The sequence below is a fragment of the Polyodon spathula genome, chromosome 4 (genome assembly GCF_017654505.1).
Source record: "Polyodon spathula isolate WHYD16114869_AA chromosome 4, ASM1765450v1, whole genome shotgun sequence".
Taxonomy (NCBI): Eukaryota; Metazoa; Chordata; class Actinopteri; order Acipenseriformes; family Polyodontidae; genus Polyodon; species Polyodon spathula.
This window is the reverse complement of record NC_054537.1, coordinates 15,594,882-15,614,766: the sequence shown is the minus strand read 5'-3', so window position 1 is coordinate 15,614,766 and position 19,885 is coordinate 15,594,882. Positions and strand designations below refer to the sequence as shown.

At 38.6% G+C, this 19,885-nt stretch overlaps 2 protein-coding genes across 3 annotated transcripts; one reads left to right on the top strand and one right to left on the bottom strand.

Moving 5' to 3' along the window:
• Positions 1 to 1,355: 1,355 nt before the first annotated feature.
• LOC121314213 (kelch repeat and BTB domain-containing protein 2-like) lies at positions 1,356 to 10,821 on the bottom strand. Of its 2 annotated transcripts, XM_041247240.1 has the most exons (5): positions 10,363 to 10,821; positions 7,535 to 7,609; positions 5,149 to 5,729; positions 4,120 to 4,285; positions 1,356 to 3,704 (listed from the first exon to the last, which is right to left on the bottom strand). In XM_041247240.1, the coding sequence occupies exons 3-5, from the start codon at positions 5,319 to 5,321 to the stop codon at positions 2,151 to 2,153; spliced, it is 1,893 nt and encodes a 630-aa protein (XP_041103174.1). In that variant the 5' UTR covers positions 5,322 to 5,729; positions 7,535 to 7,609; positions 10,363 to 10,821; the 3' UTR covers positions 1,356 to 2,150. The 2 variants fall into 2 exon arrangements, with proteins under 2 accessions (XP_041103174.1, XP_041103173.1); XM_041247239.1 differs by lacking the exon at positions 7,535 to 7,609.
• Positions 5,320 to 18,279, top strand: LOC121313771 (bucky ball-like). The gene is given in 9 exon segments (XM_041246566.1): positions 5,320 to 5,440; positions 13,572 to 13,604; positions 13,607 to 13,633; positions 13,636 to 13,647; positions 14,747 to 14,899; positions 14,981 to 16,684; positions 17,173 to 17,292; positions 17,436 to 17,546; positions 17,719 to 18,279. Coding segments are annotated over 9 exon segments (2,313 nt in total). The 3' UTR covers positions 17,751 to 18,279.
• Positions 18,280 to 19,885: the final 1,606 nt, after the last annotated feature.

The window sequence follows — 19,885 nt, the reverse complement described above, 5'->3', positions numbered from 1 at the left end:
TCAAAAGTCACAAGCACGAGTTCATGACATACTTTTCTTGACTTCATAGCATTTCCCTTAATACACAAGAAATAATCATGAACACTTATTTTAGTGTTACCGCTTTCTTTCAAGACATCTTAGTATTCCTAAACAGACAATCGTCCGCTCCTTAAATATATACACATTATTTTAAAAGAGCAAGCTGTCCCACAAGTGGAGTGGGACAACCCTGTATTTTTTGTTTTCCAGGAATAACAAATGGCTGGTGATATAGCATTTATTGTTCATATAACCTCAACCCCATGCTAACTTTCTCAGTATCCTTGATTAGATAATTGTTATATTTCTTTGGTATGGTATGCTGTTTACGCTAGTTTTGTAGTACCCATTTAAGAAAAATGTCTAATTGCTTTTGTTCTGACTGCATTATTACAATTGGAGGAATACCTTAAGTAATTAGGGTTACCATCCACCTTAAGACATTTAGGAGGGTTTTATGATTATGCCTTATGAAGCTATTCACAGATTTAAAATAAATAAGACAGGTCTAATTTTTAAAGGCATTGTGACCTATTAAAGACCCTAGGGAAATGTCAGCACAAGGCAACTACATAGGGTTCGTCTCAGGATTTGTTTTCTTTCTTTTTTTGTTTTTGAATACAAAAAGTCTAAAAAACAAAACAGGAATTATTTGAACATGATCATTTTTGGATTGGGAGCATACAGGTCTTTGATCCTATGTTGGCTAGTGTATTTAACCTGTGACTGGAAGCCTTGTATTCATTGGTTATTACTTGTTGATTCCCACAAAATTAAGAACACACATACAAATACCACACGGCTTGTTTATGTAAAGGTTTTTTAATAAATTAATGTCATTCAAAATACAGTGCCAAAGGAACATGATGCAGCCGAACATGCTAGTAAGATTTGTCATGATGCACCTGTGCTCACATTAGGTTTGGAGAGAGCCCTCCTTCCTCTCTGATACTGCTAGTGGTTCCTGGGACTAATGCCAGAGCAGCACTAGGGATCTGCTTTTCTGCACTCAGCGAGCAGCAAGATTCCTCAATATTTCACTCAAAAAAAAAAAAAAAAAAAAAAAAAAATCTGTAGTAAAAAAAAAAAAAAATAGGTAGGATTATCTATACACAATCACACTACAGTAATGTCCGATATTAAATTAACCAAAAAAACAAACAAAAACCTCAAATACAAAATAGACCTGGTAATTTCACACTAAAACTTGTTTGTCTTACAAATGAAAAAAAAAAAAAAATATATATATATATATATATATATATATATATATATATATATATATATATATATATATATATATATATATATACGTGTGTGTGTGTGTGTGTGTATATATATATATATATATATATATATATATATATATATATATATATATATATATATATATATAAAAAAAATCAGCAGCAGGAAATAATATGCATGAGCCCATATTACTGTAATACAGAAAGTGCAGGAATTTACTGAAGAGAGCTCCACATCAAGACCCGCACTAATCGAGGTTGGCTAATCCTATTGCAAGCCCAGCAACTTCAGAGTCCATACTTTAAACGTTAAACTGCCAGATGCTTGGAAGACCTGTATCTAAATAAACAGGCTAAAGAGTTAATGACATCAGGAGAACATGCATCTAACAGCAAGAACCTGCTTTTGACTGAACCTGCAGTCATATAGGCCCGTTCCAATCCATTGTTGCTGTCACATGATTTTCCAGGAAGAGGTTTTGGTTCTGTTGCCAACATAATAAAAGGAGTAGTCGGTAAGTGCATAAGAATCCGTTCATAGCTCACATTGTAACAGTACAATTGACCTGTTTTCATTACACAGAACTGACAATATCTAAAATATTTTTAAAAAGGGAACTACATTTTCTTTTTTAATTGTTTTATAAATCTTTCTGGGACATGCCATTTGGAGAGTTATAAAGGGTGGATGAGGGGAAGGGGGTGAGGTGGGACTGGGATGAAATGGACCAATGTACTTGTGTGTTGTATATATTTGTATAGGATGAAATTGCCTTCTGTAAATGGATTTTCCAGCTTTTCTGTAAGATTTATTAACCAAGCACCCCCCCCCCCCCCCCCCCAATATACCAGTTAAGGGTGCAGAGTTAGTTTAGCTAAAAGCTATACGCGGGGCAACGTCACCATCTCGCCGTCCAGCTCAAACTCTTCTGCACCATCAGGAGAGAACAGGTAGGTCGGGGGTTTCCAGGGGGACTCCTCAAGACAGGAAGGGTACAATTTGCCGACTGTACAGCGGAAGTCTTTGCCCAGGTCCCAGAGGACCCGTTCAGAAATGGGCTGCCGCAGGAACCAGCGGTCCAGCTCTAGGTCATACTGGTAGATGGCGTACTTGGCCCTTTCGTTCATGTGCGTCTCCCGCATGAAGATGCACATGGAGTTCACGATTACCACAGCCCGCACACAGGGGTCAGAGTAGCGCTTGGCGGGGATGTTGGCTGCTGTCCGCCACTCATTCTTGTTGACATCGTAGATCTCCACAGCCACAGATGAGCCGTCCACTGTGCTAGTGGGCAGTCGGATGCCTGAGTTGCTAACAATATGTAGACCGCCAATGTAGAAGATAAAGTCTCCAAAGGTGGCAGCCGAGGCAAAGCAGCGACTGGTCTGGCGCATGGCCATCTCCACCCAGGTGTCAGCCCGGGGGAAGTAGCAGTACATCAAGTTGTGGGTCATGACATAGATACAGTCGTGAGCCACCACTGAGGTACTCCAGGTCCAGGCACAGGGCAAGGGGCTCACCATTGTCCATTCGTCCCTTTCGCAGTCATATCGCTCCACTGTCCGCTTGTTCAGTTCTCCACCAACATTGTCGCCTCCTATTGCATAGATGTAGCCCTCACAGTAGACAACAGAAGGCTTGATACGGGCACATAGCATGGGTGTCTTAGGGATCCAAGTGTTCTGCTGGGCGTCGAACCAGTAGAAGCTGTCCACCGGCCGGAAGACTGCCTGAAGCTTGCTAGTTTTGCTGTGATTAGCGATAGAATTCTTCAGTGGGATCTGGCCCCCGGCTATGTAGATATCGTTGTCAGGGGTCACCAGGGTGCCCACTTTTTGGAGGTCGCCAGGTGGATTGCACAGCTTGTAAACCTTCTCAGCCTGAGGGCTGTAGCAAACAGCTGAGTGAGTGTTGCAGCCACCATGGTTGTCGCCAGGGGTCTCAGCAGCCGCCTCAATGAAGATTAGCATCTCCTCCTTGGTCATGCCCAGCCTGGGCTTAAAGAACTTGGGCATGGACTTGTATAGGCCCTGGACCACCACAGATTTGTCGTTGGGCGGTAGGCCCTGGAACCAAGCTCGCTGCGTTACCTCTGAAAGAGCATCAATGCGGATCTGACTGAGAACCGATGAGAGGTACTGGGAGCGTGACTCAGTGTTATACTCCAGCCACAGCATGGCTGCCTCCCGCACCGTCTCTTCTTTCTCCACATTGAGATTGTCGCTGCACAGCACGTCAATCAGAAGCTCATGGGACAGTTGCAGGAAAGCCTCGTGCCGGTACACCACAGCAAATTTGTGTTCCACCATCTGTTTGGCACTCTGCTTCAGTTCATTGCAGCTGAAAAGGTCTCCAAAGCTCAACATTCTCACGCAGTTCTCTGCATTAATTTTTTTGACTAAATAGTCCCGGCATCGAAGTAATACATCTTCTACCTGTGGTCCAAAAAACAAAAATGATTAAAATGCGTTAGATGATACTTTGAAAATAATGGCAACCCTTCACTTTGGTAAGCATAACTTATAGATAAACTCACAGGAATTGGGTCACAGATGTTGTGATACAGTATAATTATGAAATAAGCTATTCAGTGTTTATTTTTGAAGAATGGCCAGAAAATATTCCCGGCACCAGTGCCAAGAACATATAAATCAATTAGAAGTCATTGTATTAAGTAAGAAGTTGCTGCAACCTGTTGTACAAGTAACAAGTATCATGGAGTTTCAATGAATACACAGTATTATCTCAAAACAAAGCCCAGGAACCCTATACGTTGTCTGGGCGTCTCTGCTACAATAGATACAGATATACAGCCATACCAAAAGGGTTTGTTCGTGCCCTCAGACTTACCTGTAAGAAGCAGGCAGTCTCGTATAGAGGCTCTACAGTGCTGTCGTTTATTGCAAGGTTACCCGTGTATGCATAGGTAATGATAATCTGAAGAGTGACTGGGTCCACGTTCCGCATGTGAATATGTGTCTGTTTACTTTCACTGAGTCCACTCATGAACATGGCCCTGTAAAGAAAGGAGTCCTGTATAATTCATTTGAAACACAGTCTTCACAATCCCTTTCTCCTTAGGCCTCCATGACTGGTGGCAGAGAGCACTGCATGTACTGTAGCAGACAGAAACAGCATCAGCCCCAGTTTGACTGGTTTAATGTGGAAGTTCACAAATCCTATTAGCTTCAGTACTATTTCTCTGCACCCCTCATTGTAGCTACTACTCTAAAACTGGAGATGTTCAATTGTTAACTTGGAAATGCATCCCAGCACAGGATAAAAATCAATCCAGTGGCAAGGACCGAAGTGAAGGAGAGTTAAAAAAAAAAAAAAAAAGATTTCTAAACATTTCACTCACTCTGAATTGACCTTGTGAAGGCCTTTATGTAAAAAAAAAAAAAAAACGTTTTATGTTCTATATTGGCTGTTCAAGCCCATTAAATTAACTCAAGAAAAGGTTCCCACATTTCCACATTCTCTGAAGACACATAGTTATCTGGACTCTTGACATCCACATCCACACCCATTTCTTTTCATAACCTGTTCAGATTACAGATTTGCTCAAAGTAAACCTGGACACACAGGCTTTTAAGCGGCCACTTAATAAAAGCCAGTCACATCTCTGTAGATTCAGTAGTCAATTACCTCACATGGAGTTGTTTTTTATAATACCATATTACATGCTGTATTCTCAATTTTTTTTAAATGCATAACTGTCTGACTAAGATGCCATACCCCATTTCTGCTGAAATGGTGTTTGGGAGGGACTGAAATTGCACGCAAATAAACAAATTGACAGGTGAGACGTGAACAGGTAATTGCACCAAATCTTAGCCATATCCGCTTAAAGAATAACAGGTAAACTCCATCACTTACCTGAAATAAGAGCTGCATGTTGCCAGGACCATTTTATGACAAGGGAATTCAGTGCCCTCCACAATTAACACAATGTCAGTCAATAACTTCTGTTCATAGAAGAATTTCAGCTGCTCCAGCAAGGAGACAGCATACTGAGCATTGACTGGCCTGAGCTCATTCGGATCGGACATGATTGCATCCCATCAATCCCACCCGAGTCGAATCACAGAGAAAAAGAGAGACAAGCCCAGGAACCCCAAAAACAAAATAAGCTTTTGGTCGCTGGCGATTAATGCGGATGGACAATCAGGTATGAATGTCTGCTTTTTTTTTCTCTGTTTGAGAAGCCAAAGGCTGGATGATGTGCTCTGTTCTGCAAGGTCCCTTGAATCAGCAGACTAGTTTGGGATTCAGAGCCAGTTCCCTGGTCATTCCAGATCGATTAGGTGTCTAAGCCTTTCCTCCGGAGACTTTCGAAGGGAGTCTGCAGAGTTCCTGTGGAGACTGGGGATGACACAGCACATTACTGGGAACCCGAGGTAGTCAGGTGGGAGGATCCTCGGCAACACACCTACATCAATGCAAGCCAGCGTCAGTGCCTACAAGAGACAAACACACTATTAAACCAAGGAGCACGTCAGCCTTATTAATTGGAGTACTAGGCTTTATTTATTTTTTTCCCCAAAAAGGAAAAAAAAAACAGTGAATGTCACAAGCTAGAAATAAACTGTGCCACTGTTTTTGGAAGATCAATTGAATAGACAGTCTAAACTTGCAAGAGAAAATTGGTAAAAGTCAGGAACATTTGTTTATTTGACAGGGTACAGTAAGCTTTTGTTGCAAACTATTTTTGTCTTCAGTAAGAACCACGCATTTGCAGCACGAGTTCACTTCAAAAACCAAGAAATACTGATGGAGCTACCTCTAATTTTTCATGATCTGTTCATGCCAGTACAAACATGGATTTTTCTAATCTTTCTTTTTTGAAGACACTAACAACTATACAACAGTTAGTGCTATAACAATGCTGTGCCCAAGGCAAGTCTGAGCTGTTATCAGGCACATTTGTGTTGGTTTTTTGTGTCCGACCAGGCACATCAGTTTTTCCTTACTGGCCACTACACTTGAAGGGCGAGGTTTGTTATCCTCACTCCAAGACTAGTGGGCAGCAGTGGTTCAATTACATTGGGGATACTGAATGAAAATGAGTTGTATCTGCAAAGTATACAATTTGAAATGGTGGAATAATCCCTGAGCCGTGGAGTTCGTTATATTCTATGGGTGATACGTACTGCAATGTTCTACAGCTTTTTTTTTTTTTTTGTACCGAAGACACTGGCTGTTTTTCTAAGGTCTATACCTTATACATACTGAATGACAGGCAACATGAACGCTTGAATCACCACTCTACCCTAAATGTGCCAACACAAAATGCACATTACAGTGTAGCATTTACAGATGGATTAAGACTACTGTCTGTAAATGTTAATTTGTCACTTGTAGAACAGGATGTGTTTCTTAAATTGGCCTAAATTGCAGGCTCATTTCCAGACTAGCATGCAAATCAAGCAGTGTTTATAGATATTCACTGAATACAGTTTAGCATGGTAGTGTAATATTTCAGGTGTCAAATTGAGCACTGTACACAACCAACCTGTGTTTGTGTTTATACAGCATACAGTACAGGATGTGTAGTGAAATGTACTGTGTGCCTTTAATGTTAGAAAAAGCAGTCTCATCTGCAGGCACTGCCAAGCACTACTGCCGACATCAGTTACAAAAGAGGAGACAGCCAGACGGTATGTGTGGAGTGGATGAGGGTGAGCACTAGACAATCCGAGACACCTGCATGTGATGAATGTCTGGTCACATTTATCATTCAGACCAAGCTCTACTATGCACACCCCACAATCTCTACTCTATTAACCAAACCAATTGGGACCGGGGTTAGGGGATAAAGTTGTTCAGAACAATCCATTTATTTCTGAAAAATTGTAAATATGAATTTCCCCAATCAAGAAACCTAAAAAAAATCCAACCCATGTGTCTTCATTTAACATCCAGTTATGTCTTGTAAGTTCCAGAGATACAGTCTCATATATGGCTGTTTCATGCATTTTCGATGACATTGCACAAGGCAATAGCCTAAACTTGACTATGATTTTACTGAGAATGTTGCCTGTAGTACCAGATTTGGCCAACTTAAAAACAAGATTGGAACAATACACTAATGTCACAATACGATACATATGACAATATGCAGGTTGCTATATGATAAATGCACAACAATACATAGTATGCTGCACTTTAAGGTCAAATGGTCATTTATGATGGGCTTCTTTGTTAAGAAACACAATTTTAAAAGATACATGATACATCCTTACTTAAAAACCGAATGCTTTACCTAGTAAGGCCCGTCTTCTGCAGTTAAATGTGAACCTTGTACACAAAGGCAAACATGTTTTGACATCAGTACCTCCTAAATGTAAAAAATGCAAAAACATATAAGTGCCAGTGACAGCAGGCTCATGTATATGTTTCAGTATTTAAGTTACAATTAAGTCGTAAGATTTATTATCAAAAGTAAAAAATAAATAGGTTAATAAAAAAGAACCCCAGTAATTAAAAGATCTTGCTGTTTGTTCAGGATCTTTCTTGTATACGTGTTCACAAAGTTGATTCATAGCCTCCTGGCTTTGTTAGCGAAGTTACCACAGTGCCTGGGTTGTTATGACATGCTGAAATATAGTTGCTGAAAGTAATCAGTCTGCACAGTTTTTTAATTTCTGCAACTTGTAATTCAAACAAGAGACTAGTTGCTTTTGTTGTTATACTGTATTGCTGCTGAGAGCAAACATTATTCTTGGTTTTATTTATCGATTTTTACTTTATTTGCTATACTAAATGTAAATAGTTATATTTAACGTATAGGACAGAGAGGAAGCCGACTTTATGCGAAATTGAAATGCAACATTCAGAGCGCGTACTAGTTTTTCATTCATCAAGCAGAAAAAAGCAAGTTACATAAATGAATACTGTATTTACACTTTTTTCCAGCTGATTGATTTGTAACAGCGATTTAAAATAGGGATTAGGGGCCTCATATTGACCAATCAAATTGCATTGACTTTAAAATCTGAAACTAGGCCTAATTGTATTCAGTACTGGGACTTCAGATGTGCTCTTGCTGCGGCTAACATGGTTAGTATGACTAGACAGCCAATCACTGGGTTCCATTTCCCAGTACCACTTTATAATAGAGGGTAATGATTTGAAATGCTGCTTCTTGATTGGCTACAGTTTCTAATGTTCTATTACATGTATAATATAACTTAAAAGCACTATTCAACAGGGCACAACCGTCATGAGTTAAAATAAACATAATGAAGCATTCTTACCTTTGTATGAGTTAGTGATCAGCAAATGTGTCAGCCACACGAAGAGCACAGCGTGTCTACTGTGCAGAACAAATGTGTGTTTTTGGAATCATCCTCCAACCCTAGTAACTGATATTGTTTTTCCAAACAAATAATTTTACAAATAAGATAATAGCCCCTCTGCCACATGGTATATTATATTACTAATAAATATAAAAACAAGGTTTTGCAAAATAATTCAACTTGTATTCACCTTGAATAATAATGTATTATAGACATATGTGGTAAATTACTTACTAATGCTGGGAAATTGACAGAATTTACCGCACATCCCTCGCTCTAATCAGATTTTATGATCATATTTGAATAATTACTTTTATTTTTAAAAACATATTTTACATTTAGTACTTAGATTTGACTTAAGTACAATGGGATATGGTTCAGATTTTTGACACAGTAACACTACTGTACGCTACAGTTCCAGCCATATTACCGGTCACGTCAATTTCTGCTATCAAATGTTCCTACTTAATCTGCATGACCACACTATTTTCACTCTGCACTGCGCAAGACAAAACGTGTTTTTCTTAAGACCGAGGACGCATGTAAAGAACTGTGTCCTATTTTTATTTTTTTGGATGAAAATACGTGTTTTGTAAAGTTACATTTTACGCCACATGTAATAATTAGTTTTATATTAAAACACAGGCAGCTAGTGTTAACGACCGGTAAGTGTACTAAATAAAAAAGGAAAAGATAAAAAGGCAACTATGCTGGCTGCAATTGTGGAAATATACCTTTGTAAAACTGTTTTGCAAAGGTATTATTATTGTTATTAGCGATGTTTCCTGGTATGAATTCTGATTTTAAAAAGTAATGTTAATTCTATTACATTACTTTAGTTCTGCTTTATACCTTTTTAGAATATTTTCTAAATACTCACTATATAGCCAACAAGATAAATTGTTGGATTGTTTTAACTTGATCAAAAAATAAATTAAATAACGTTTACAGATACAGATGAAATTTCGGTATATGTAGCAGATTTTTGACACGGTAGCAAAATGTGACGCTTATACGTGTCATATTTGGCTACTGGTAGCACATTTTGACGAAAAAAAAAATACACCGGTACTGGATAATTGGATTTACTTTATTAACAACATAGAAACTACAGTTTGTTCACGGATTATTCATCTGTTGTATCATTAGTAAAATTGTTCATACATAAAAAAAGTACTTATATGCCACTCACACCACGGCTAATTTAAGAAACACTAACGAACTGATATTGATATATTGTAAACGTATACTGACAGGTTTCCCGTGTATTTATTATTATTATTATTATTATTATTATTATTATTATTATTATTATTTTGACGGTAACGAACCGCTAGGTCTACTTTACCTCCTCCAACCAAGTCAAAAGACGTTGCTCTACCAGAGGAAGCTGGTTATCAAACAAGCACATTTTATTTCATGATCACTGGTGTGCGCTATTATGGGAAAATGCAGCCTGTGGGGCTTCACATTATATACTTTTTTGATCGCCCTAGCTAACACAGCAGGAGTAAAAGATAGCAAAGTATCTCAGCCACTCTGTGAACACCACACCACGCAGGGTTGCAGCCGTACACCACATCCTCACTGCTAGGCCACATTATTAATACTATTAGCCTTAGCAGTAAAATACTTAAGCAAGCAACAGTGGACACTGACACAAAACAGCGCCTCACAGTCTCACAACCCACCCCGTGCCCCCTAACAACCTAGCCCCCCCCCCCCAAAGAATGACCTGTTCGTACCATAGTAAAGACGAAAACGCCATTAGTGCAGGGCGCTTTAATCTTACCTTATTATTTTTCTCTTTGAGATGCACTGTTTGCCGGGTCCCGCTCTCTGGATAGTACTATAGAGCAGAGAGATCAGGACAGCAGCAGCTGCTGCAGCCTCTTCCCTTCCGGGTGCCTCCTGCTTGGACACACAGAATTTACACCCACTGATGTCCTCCTGCCAAGCTAACTCATCTCTTCCATTGCGCTCATTAATTCATTTCGGCAAAGTAGCCGATCTAAGCTCCTTATAATGTGCTTGAGTAGGCCCCGTGGCAGATTATGGTTTCGGATTTCAGATTCTTTGTCCAGTTCCCCGATGTTTGTTACTGTTGTTTTTTTTTGTTTGTTTTTTTTGTTTTAATTCAATGTAATGTGTTTCCTGTGGCCGTTACAAACTCCGGCTCCGGAAGCCGAATTCACACACAAATACAATTGACCAGCACGGAGTCTCCGCAGACAGCGCAAGCGCACTGCAGCTCAGCGTTGGGGCCAAATGAGGATATTACGCATGCGCCTGGCAGTCTGTGTATGTATATTTTGAAAGTAGTAGAAGCTGGACCTCTTCTGGAGGGATATGATACTAACAGCCTAGCTACATTTACAAAAAGACTTCAGGTCTAAAAAAAAAAAAAAAAAAATAAAAAAAAAAACAAAACAAAACAAAAAAATTAAAAAACCAACGCGAGTCAAGTATTAATAGCTTGTGTTTTCTGTCATTTTTTTTTTTTAAAAGACAAGTTCTGAGCTACATAAAACCGACCAAACTGATCAATTGCGCAAAACACACGAGCAATTCTATGCCATATTCAGCAAAACTGTCAGGTTGCCATAAAGTATTTATTTATTTATTTATTGGCAGGGTAGATCCACTAAGATGCAGGTGTAATTTAAATAGTTTTCTGAGAATTGTAGGGATTTTTGCCAGGACGTCTGATTGATCTCATTTGTGTTGTATGTGCTCGGTTTATTGTTTAGCAGGTTTACATACCTGTCAACATTGTGTTTTCACAATAAGGGAGCTTTTGTAAACTTAAATCTTACTGAATCTTGAAGTGAATACCTATATAAGACAAATGCATACAACTATTCCACTGTATTACTTGGTAGATTGATACTGTGATACTCCTAATTGCTTTAAAAATGAAAAAATATCAAATAGAAAAATAAACATGACATGCTTCACAATCCAATCCTCTCTTGGCCCATATCGTTCTTCTTGTACTGCAGTTGTAGGTGGCGCATTTGACAGCAGCCAATACTTTGCAAACAGGTCCATTGTAGTTTATTTTTCACGACAGCAAAGCACACAGTTGACGCTGTTACTTTCATCACACAACAAACCTAAAGTGTAAGTTTGGTACTGCACATTGCCTTCGTAATCGAAGGACGCGCTATGGCACCTGTAACAGGAAAAAAAAAAAAAAAACCCTCTAAATTAAATAAGTCCATCATAAAAAATAATTAATTAAAACCCCCTAAATACATAACAACCTGGTATTGGAACGTTATTATTACTCTGCTGTATATAAGCACGTTATCAATCAACCTGAATTACTAAAGCAATGTTGATGCTGAAATTGTAATAGAAATGCCCTTCACTATTGGTGTGACCTGCAATCTTTCTTGGGAACATTCATTACATATTTGCTGAACTTTCTTGTTCTGTTTTTGCTTTGCTAAGAAATCGATGGTTTTCTGAGCGTCACTGGCTTTTTGGTATCCTGCTTCGTCACAAGGTTAAAATCAGTCCTGCATAGTTTACGGAAAGTATGCATTTGATTCTGTGAGAATATATTGTTACCCAAGAAGCTTGACATTTTCATTAACATTTTATTTTAAAACTTGCGCCCTGTACACAGTCATAATATGTGGTACCGTTATTGTTGTGCACTACACATTTTTAACTGCATAATGAATTGCCAGTATACAGTAAATATAGTCTGCCCGGAGTCACTGCTGAGTAGGTAAGAAAATAATGTTATACGGTGATGCCCACACCGGAATGTTCTAATGATGTGGTTCAGTCAGTAAATATTAATGAAATCTTAATGATAATAAAATCATCTTGGATCAACCATTTAACAACCATGTTGGCAAACTTCCCGTTACAAAATGACAGTAGTAAGATACACGAATTAATTGTAATTTTAACTATATCATAGAATACAGTTCATATATTATTCTTTAAATCATATAAAGTACTAAGCTGTATCGGTTACATCTGAAGAATATTTAGAGATCATGGGTATTACAACAGCAGATACATTACTTAACAGTCTCCATAATTGTAGCAGTGTAATTAAAGTATGCTATCCTGATACTGTGTCGTTCATAAAGAGGATTTATTTTCATCTTTTCGTGATTACATTTTTCACAGATTGTCTCCAAACTAGAATTAGGTGTGAATTTCCTCTTCTTTTTTTTTTTTTTTTTTTTTTGATAAATGACTGTTAAAAGTTTCGCGCGCTGTTTCGGTCACTGCGTCTTTAAACACAGTAAATTGGTTAATTAATAGTGACCAGCTGTTTTCTATAAAAGGGCTTAGCCGCCAGGTGGCGGAGAGAGACGTATAGTGCTCTCCATGTTAGGTGCACTGTTTTATGTCCTCCACTGAATTTAATAATCACTTACACGTTTGAGGTGTGTGAGTATTTTATTTTTGTTTCCCAACGCTCTACTACTCTGCGTAAGTTTAGTAAACGTGGCTCTCCAGTGCTAGGTGTTATTTTTTTTAGGTTACTAAGGCCTAAAGTAAAAATTAATGTAATCATACCTCAGTTGTACAGTAATCCACCATGACCCTAAATAAACAAAGGGGGTATATGCATTCCAGTTTTTCTTTGCATAGCATGACCCAGATTATACTTGTTTGTACGTGTTTTCCTAATCATGCACACTGTTAACATAACGTTACCTTTTGTTCGTCCGTCATTTAGTTGCTTGAATTGGTTCTTTCTGTGCGTGTTCCTACAGGCTGTGGCAGTTGTAGAGCATAAAAAAACTACGTTACTAGTGCGCCGCGTTTTATTATAATCGTTAACAGTTGCTGTACTTAAGTGTATGCATTTTCTGGTGGAAGGTAAACTTTTTTTTATTGCCACACTCGTGTTTTTTTCTGGTTATTTAGTGTTGGAATGTTGTCGCCTGGTAAATGTTGAAATATAAGATGCTTGTAGAATTTTCAAAAATGGCTGAGTTTTTGTTAAATTACTGTTTTCTCTTTCAGCATTTTGTTATATACTGTATCCTGTGCTGTTTGTCTGTCTCACTTGGTTGGAGTAAAAACTAACGGAACATGGAAGGTATGGTATGTTAGTTTCCACTTGTAATACTTTTTGTATTTCAACTGGTTTTTATAACATTTTTATTGCAGTATTTTATCACGTTGGTAGAGTAGAGGTCACTGTTACGATCATTGGAATGCTGTTTTCACAGGTTATTTTTTATTAACGACGCATTAAAAAGTGGATTAGGTGTTTTAAACCCGTTATTGGTAGTAAATGATCCATGTTATAACATTAAGTCAACCAATGTATAGCATTCACTTTTTTTACCTATACCACTCTTTCAGAAGTTAGGTTTTTGTAAACTGTTAGCAGAGCAAACAGTATATAATGCGCCGCTCTTCTGTTTCACTCTTAATTCTCTCTCCTTGTTCGGTTGCACACTGGACTCGTTTTTTAAATCGCAATTAGTGTAAAATATGCAGTATTAAGGTATGCTTTGAGTCATTTTAGTTTAGAGTATTTTTGCAATATGACGTAATTTTTACATTTAGAATGACTAAATGGGTAACTGATACACCTGAATAAAAAACGCTACAATACTGCGATTTTCTATGAATATTTTATGTAATCCCAGAACATCAATATTCCCAGCAATATTCTTGAATGCTGTGTGTCTTGTAACTGATTACATTGGGCATTGTAATGTATTGATGTCGTTGGTCCTGAGGCCATGTGACACTGCTGTCATGAACTCCAATCAAATTGCCACAATACTCGGATTGGGTGCTGTAAATTGTCTTGCCCTCTTGATTTTGTTGTGGTATGAGTACTGAAATCAACACAACTGTGCCAGCCTTCGAACTGCTTTTCAACTGGAACATATCAAACCTTTTTATACAGTACTTATTCTGATATGTTTTGAGCGCCTTTTTGCATGTCTACAAGATTGCCCAGTAGGAAACTGTACCAGAAGTCCTGTATAATTTTGTACAGTATTTATGAAGAAAATGAGGGCTTCAAATGTCCACCATTAAGCTCGCCATCTAGAGAATGGGTCACTAGATGAGACAATTTAATTGTCTGTACATTAATTTGTAAATTTCGTTATTGTTACTCGCTGACAAAGTATCTGTAGAAAATGATGTAAGCTAACCAGCATTTTCCTTGCTTGTAGACTTGAATACTCCACATTCAATGGGAAGTGGACATCAGCATCCAATGAACCACACTAGGCCATTTTTCTACGTGCAACCACCTTCTCAACCTTATTTCTTATACCAATGGCACATTAACAATTCCTACAGTCACTGTGGCTTTCCTGGGTCAGGTATGAATACATTTATGTACTGATTTATCAAGGTACTTGGTAATTTTATAGTCCTAAATTAACCCTCTGTCTTTTATTTAGGTTTACCCTATGGGCGACCTTATTTGCCTCCTTATCCGTACATGCAATATCCAGGATATGTTGTCCCACAGGCACCAATTCAGCCAATGGACTATAGAAGAATGTTTAATCCCCACTTTCCATCCACTGGGACTTCTGATCTACGATATAGATGCCACCAGACACACATGCGACGGGAAACTGCTTGCTCAGAGGTTCAGACTGAGCCCAGTGAAGCAGTAGAGAAGTTAATTAAATGTTTTGGTAAAATGGAGACTTGTGATCCAGGTAATGAAAAAGAATTGGATTCAGGCATGGTCTCCCAAAGTTCTGGAACATGTTTGCAGCCTGATGAGCAGAAACCATTTTCTCTGTATGGGCAAACTGGTCTACCGCAGAGGAGTGTCCCTTCGAGAAAAAACTCTGGAGAGAAGCCACCATCCCATAAGCTTTGCATTGAATCAAGGCAGGACAGGCTGGATGACCTGGCCCATCGTGAAGAGTGGTCTGTTAGTTCCTGTGAAGGTGTTCTACCACTCGATAGCTCTTCTGTTCACGAAGACCATGTCCTACAAAATGTGTATTCTCAAGAACAAGAGGAACAATGTGTACCAGCGTTGCCTGACACAAACTGCCTTTCCAAAGTGCAAGCTGACAATGGTTCAGTTTGTTCAAATTGGGAAAACACATTTCCTCATGATGGCAAAAGCCAACCTGAAAAGGTGATAAGGAAGGGCCACCTCCAAGGTGTTGAGCAGAACTGTGAAATTGCCTCGAAACCAACTAGTGATTCTTTATGGACTGAGCCATTGACACCTTGCTTGCCTTCTGCCAGTTGTCTTGTTTATGAAGATATTGAGCAAGATGGCAAAAGTGGGTTCAAAAAGCCCATTCCACTTCTGAAAAGTCCAGACAAAGCAGGAGACCATGAAATTGCAGAAAAGCATTTGCCCAGCAGCGAGGATTTGAAGTTCAGAATCATGAAACTGCCTTTTTACATCGAAGGAGAGCTGCAAAAGGACAGTCCCCTGTGGTCTGTGGATTCACTTAACTCTCTTGTTCCCCCTGTAAGTTGGCTTTCTGCAATTGGGAGTGCATATTGCAGCTACTATCCACAGGCTGCACAGGAAAGGCAGAGTGTCCTCAGTGCATCTCTTGATGAGCTTTCCTCGAGGGATGAGATGTTCTCAACAGATATGGAAGATATTGATATAATGCCTAGTCATGTTTACAAAGGAGAGAGAGTTGATCATGCCACAAGTAAGATGCAGGAGCATGCTGATGGTGAAGACTACCACAATTGTTCCTTGAATGACGAGGAGTGCCTAGTTCTTCCTAAAAAGAAAACATGTGCAACCTGTGGATCTCGTTTATCCAACGAAATGGTGAAAATCAAAGTTGCAGTGCCCAACCTTGATGACAATGAAGAGGAGGATGAGGTTATTGATGAAGAGGCTTCAGAAATGCCAAAGAGTCATGAGCCCCTGAAAGCTTCCAGTTTAAAAAAGACACCCCCTCCAAAAAGACCCCCTCCGCCATGTACTGCTGCAGTACCGTTTCCAAAGCAAAAATCAAAAAAAGGCTCTTCTGAAGAAGCTGAGGGCTCTGCTTGTCATGAGGAGCAAGAACTGGGCTGTCCTGATATAGATGAGGAGCACAAGACCATGTCCAAGGTAGAGAAGTTTAAAGGTCAAGAACAAAAAAATGTTTCACAGAAACAAATGGGTAAGAGTTACAAATTGTTGCTCTATGCATACTGCTACTGTCTTATGCATTTAGTGGTTTGCATCCCTGTCTTCCACATTGTGTCTTGTATAAATAAATTGAAATAGGTAGGGGCAAACGAGATCAGAAATAATGCTAATTTGATTTAACATTTAATTGGCAGTTTTGTCATTGGCTTCTGTTTCTGGACAACTCCTCAGCCTTGTAGAAATAGATTGTACATAGACAGATTTGTTTTACATACACTGTTCCCTATATCAACAATTGTTTGGAATTTCCTATTTTGCAAGTAAAGATGTTTAATCTACACATGGTGTCAGTTCCAAAAACGTCCAGATGTCAATGTAAAAACCATATGAATTAGTGACATTAGAGCAGTGTTCTGTTAAAGCAGATTACAAGATCAATTAAGGAGACCTCTCAGTTTTTAAAAAAAAAAAATTGTGATAGCCTGGCGCGGGTTACTAGTTTGTTTATTTTTTATACAGAGAGACTGTGTTGTGAAGGCACAGCGACTGCATCTGACCAGGAGAGTTGGGAGAGTTATGGAGCCAGACCAAGGAATAAGCCTTTGAAACCAAATCCACAACCAAGGGGAAGAGGCCAAGGTAAGCCCCCCCCACCCAGTAACTGAAGTTGGCTTTCTGTGAACGGTTACAAAAAGGATCATTGTTGTTATCGCTCTGTACCGGTAGGATGGGGGTCGTGGCAGGAGAATTAAAGCGAGCTGCAGTGTTTCCTTTTTTTCCAGAAAGACCTCAAAGAAAAAGGCTACCTTGCAAGACTGTATACCAGAGTTCCAAGAGAAATGAATATGATGAGAATGAAGAGGGGGAGTTTCTGAGGAATCAAAGGGGCAGAGGTTAGTAATCTTTCATGGCTGAAATGGTACTTTGGGACCAATTGACTAAATCACCTTTTTTTAAAAGGTAATGTTCTGTGGTTTGCTAGCCAAAGTTCTGTTAAACCCAATGTCTGGTGTTCATTCAACCAAGTGTCACTCAACCTTTAATAATCCTCAATTCTCTTTTTAGGATATGGCAAGAGGAGGGGCACAAGATACTGAAGTTTCACACTGCAGGACTTGACACGAATATACACGGAGCACAGTATATTAATGTTAATGAACACGTGTTTTTGCATTTTGAATATATTAGACAGCAGAGAACAACTTGCTGCAAGGACTTAAAATAAGAGCTGTTTGCACCGATCAGTATTGCCAAGCTCATGTCTGTTTAGCAGCCTTCTCATAGAGCACTCGACTAAAAGTGATCTGTTCAGTCTCCACAGTTGTACACCTGCTGCGAGGGTTCTCGGGGAGGGGGAGATCCCTGCCTTTATAGTATTAAATTCTCATTTTTTTTTTTTTTTTTTTTTGTTTTGAGACTTGCAGTAACCCTGTTCTTTCCCTCTGCATGAATTGGACAGACTGCTCCTTGAATGGCTTTCAACAGGGTTTTGGGCAGTGGAAATACAGCGAGAGATTAGAATTCCTGAAAAGTGAACTTGTCAGCTGTTAAACTGACCTAAACAACATCTTGTTCATTTGTTATGGTGCAGGTATTTTAAGCATTAATGTTGAAATGTACACATTTCTGTACTGCACAGTGTTCTGTCATTAAATGGTTGCATTGCACTTTAATCTTGTGAATTTTATTTTGTCTTGCTGGTACATCAGTATTTTGGCGGTCCACAATTATTTTGTTTTACATCCTTTATAAAATGGTAAATGAAGACCTAATTTGCATGTTGTCTGTTCTCCACATTCTTGTTTTGAGGAAGTTAGATTTTAGCATTAACAGAAATAAACTGAAGCGGTGTTTGTGCAAATGTGGTTGGTCCTCAATCTTTGTATAAAATTACTGGTTTATGCATTGGATTATACTGTTAGTCATTACTCCAGGGCTTGCAACCAGAAGATCACTGGCTTGGATCCCACCTCTTCTGCTGACTCCGCTGTGTGACCCTGAGAAAGTACCTTAACCTCCTTGTGCTCCATCCAGAGTTGTTAAATCAGCATTCTGTTGTACGTGACTCTGCATGTAATGCACAGTTCACAATCTGGCTATATAAAGCGTTTTGTGATGCTGGTCCACTAAGAAAGGTGCTATATAAAGGTATTGTGAAAGGTTTATAAACATTCTGGTTGAGTGTGATGGACAAGGAGATGGGATCGGTGCATAAGGTTCTGTCTTAAATGAGCACATTAAAGAAAATGTGAAGAATTTAGAATCTCTTTGACCACATCAGCTCCTTCTATGTGTTTGCTCATCATGGCAATATTCATACAGTACAGTAGTTGCTTTACCAATGGATATTAAGCAGCATTATGAATTATATCCTCCTTTTCCACAGATTCATTTCTTGCTAACATCTTAATGGAAAAGGCAAAATGGAAGAAAGTATCAGCGTGTGTGTATTGCGTTTTATACAGTTCATGGCTTTACAATAGACAAGGGGTTTAAATGCAATTATGAAACATCTGCATTGATACTGTACATGTAGGAATAAAAGAGAAAGGCATACATTTAGGCAAACTTCTCAACACGTGTTTGTCAAAGCCTTTTTTGATATAACATACTGAGAAAGACATTCACAAACTGCTCCTGTGCGAAAGGGTTTACCAAATCACCCTTTTCATAACACTTTACACATAGCAAAAAAATTAAACCAATGCCAGCAAGTGTGAAGTATATTGATAAATTCAACATACTGTACAGCTTTTATGTAGCATGTTAGCTACTGTTTTTGGCTGGCAAGGTAATGAATTACAAGGTCACCCCACACTAGATTTTTTTGCATTACGAAATAAAAATGAAAGTAAAATGTGCAAAAATAAGCGCAGTCACTAATGAGTTAAAAAAATAAAAGCATTATGACAAACTTAAAATTCAGGCCTAATTATTCCTATAGTATTTTATTAGATCAACTAATTAAATACAATTACAACTTTAAACAATGAATTGTACTGATCCACGCCACCTGAATAATATAAAACCTTACGATTGCCATTGACTTTATTCACAATCACGTTTTTAAAATGTGAATATGGCATTACTGGCTTAAGTAGGTAATCTTTGGCTCAGCACTTTTCTATTGTGTTACAAACAAACCGTTTAGAATCAGCCAATAAGAATGCTTACCTAGTTATTAAATCTAATAGACTACAAGGACCTGAACATTCGTATTTAAAATCAGCTG

Excerpts from the sequence above, each read along its gene's own strand:
- LOC121314213 (XM_041247240.1), bottom strand. The coding sequence starts at position 5,321 with ATGTCCGATCCGAATGAGCTCAGGCCAGTCAATGCTCAGTATGCTGTC. Across the intron at positions 4,286-5,148 it reads ACATGCAGCTCTTATTTCAG|GGCCATGTTCATGAGTGGAC; the intron begins GTAAGTGATGGA and ends CTTTCTTTACAG. Across the intron at positions 3,705-4,119 it reads AGACTGCCTGCTTCTTACAG|GTAGAAGATGTATTACTTCG; the intron begins GTAAGTCTGAGG and ends TTTGGACCACAG.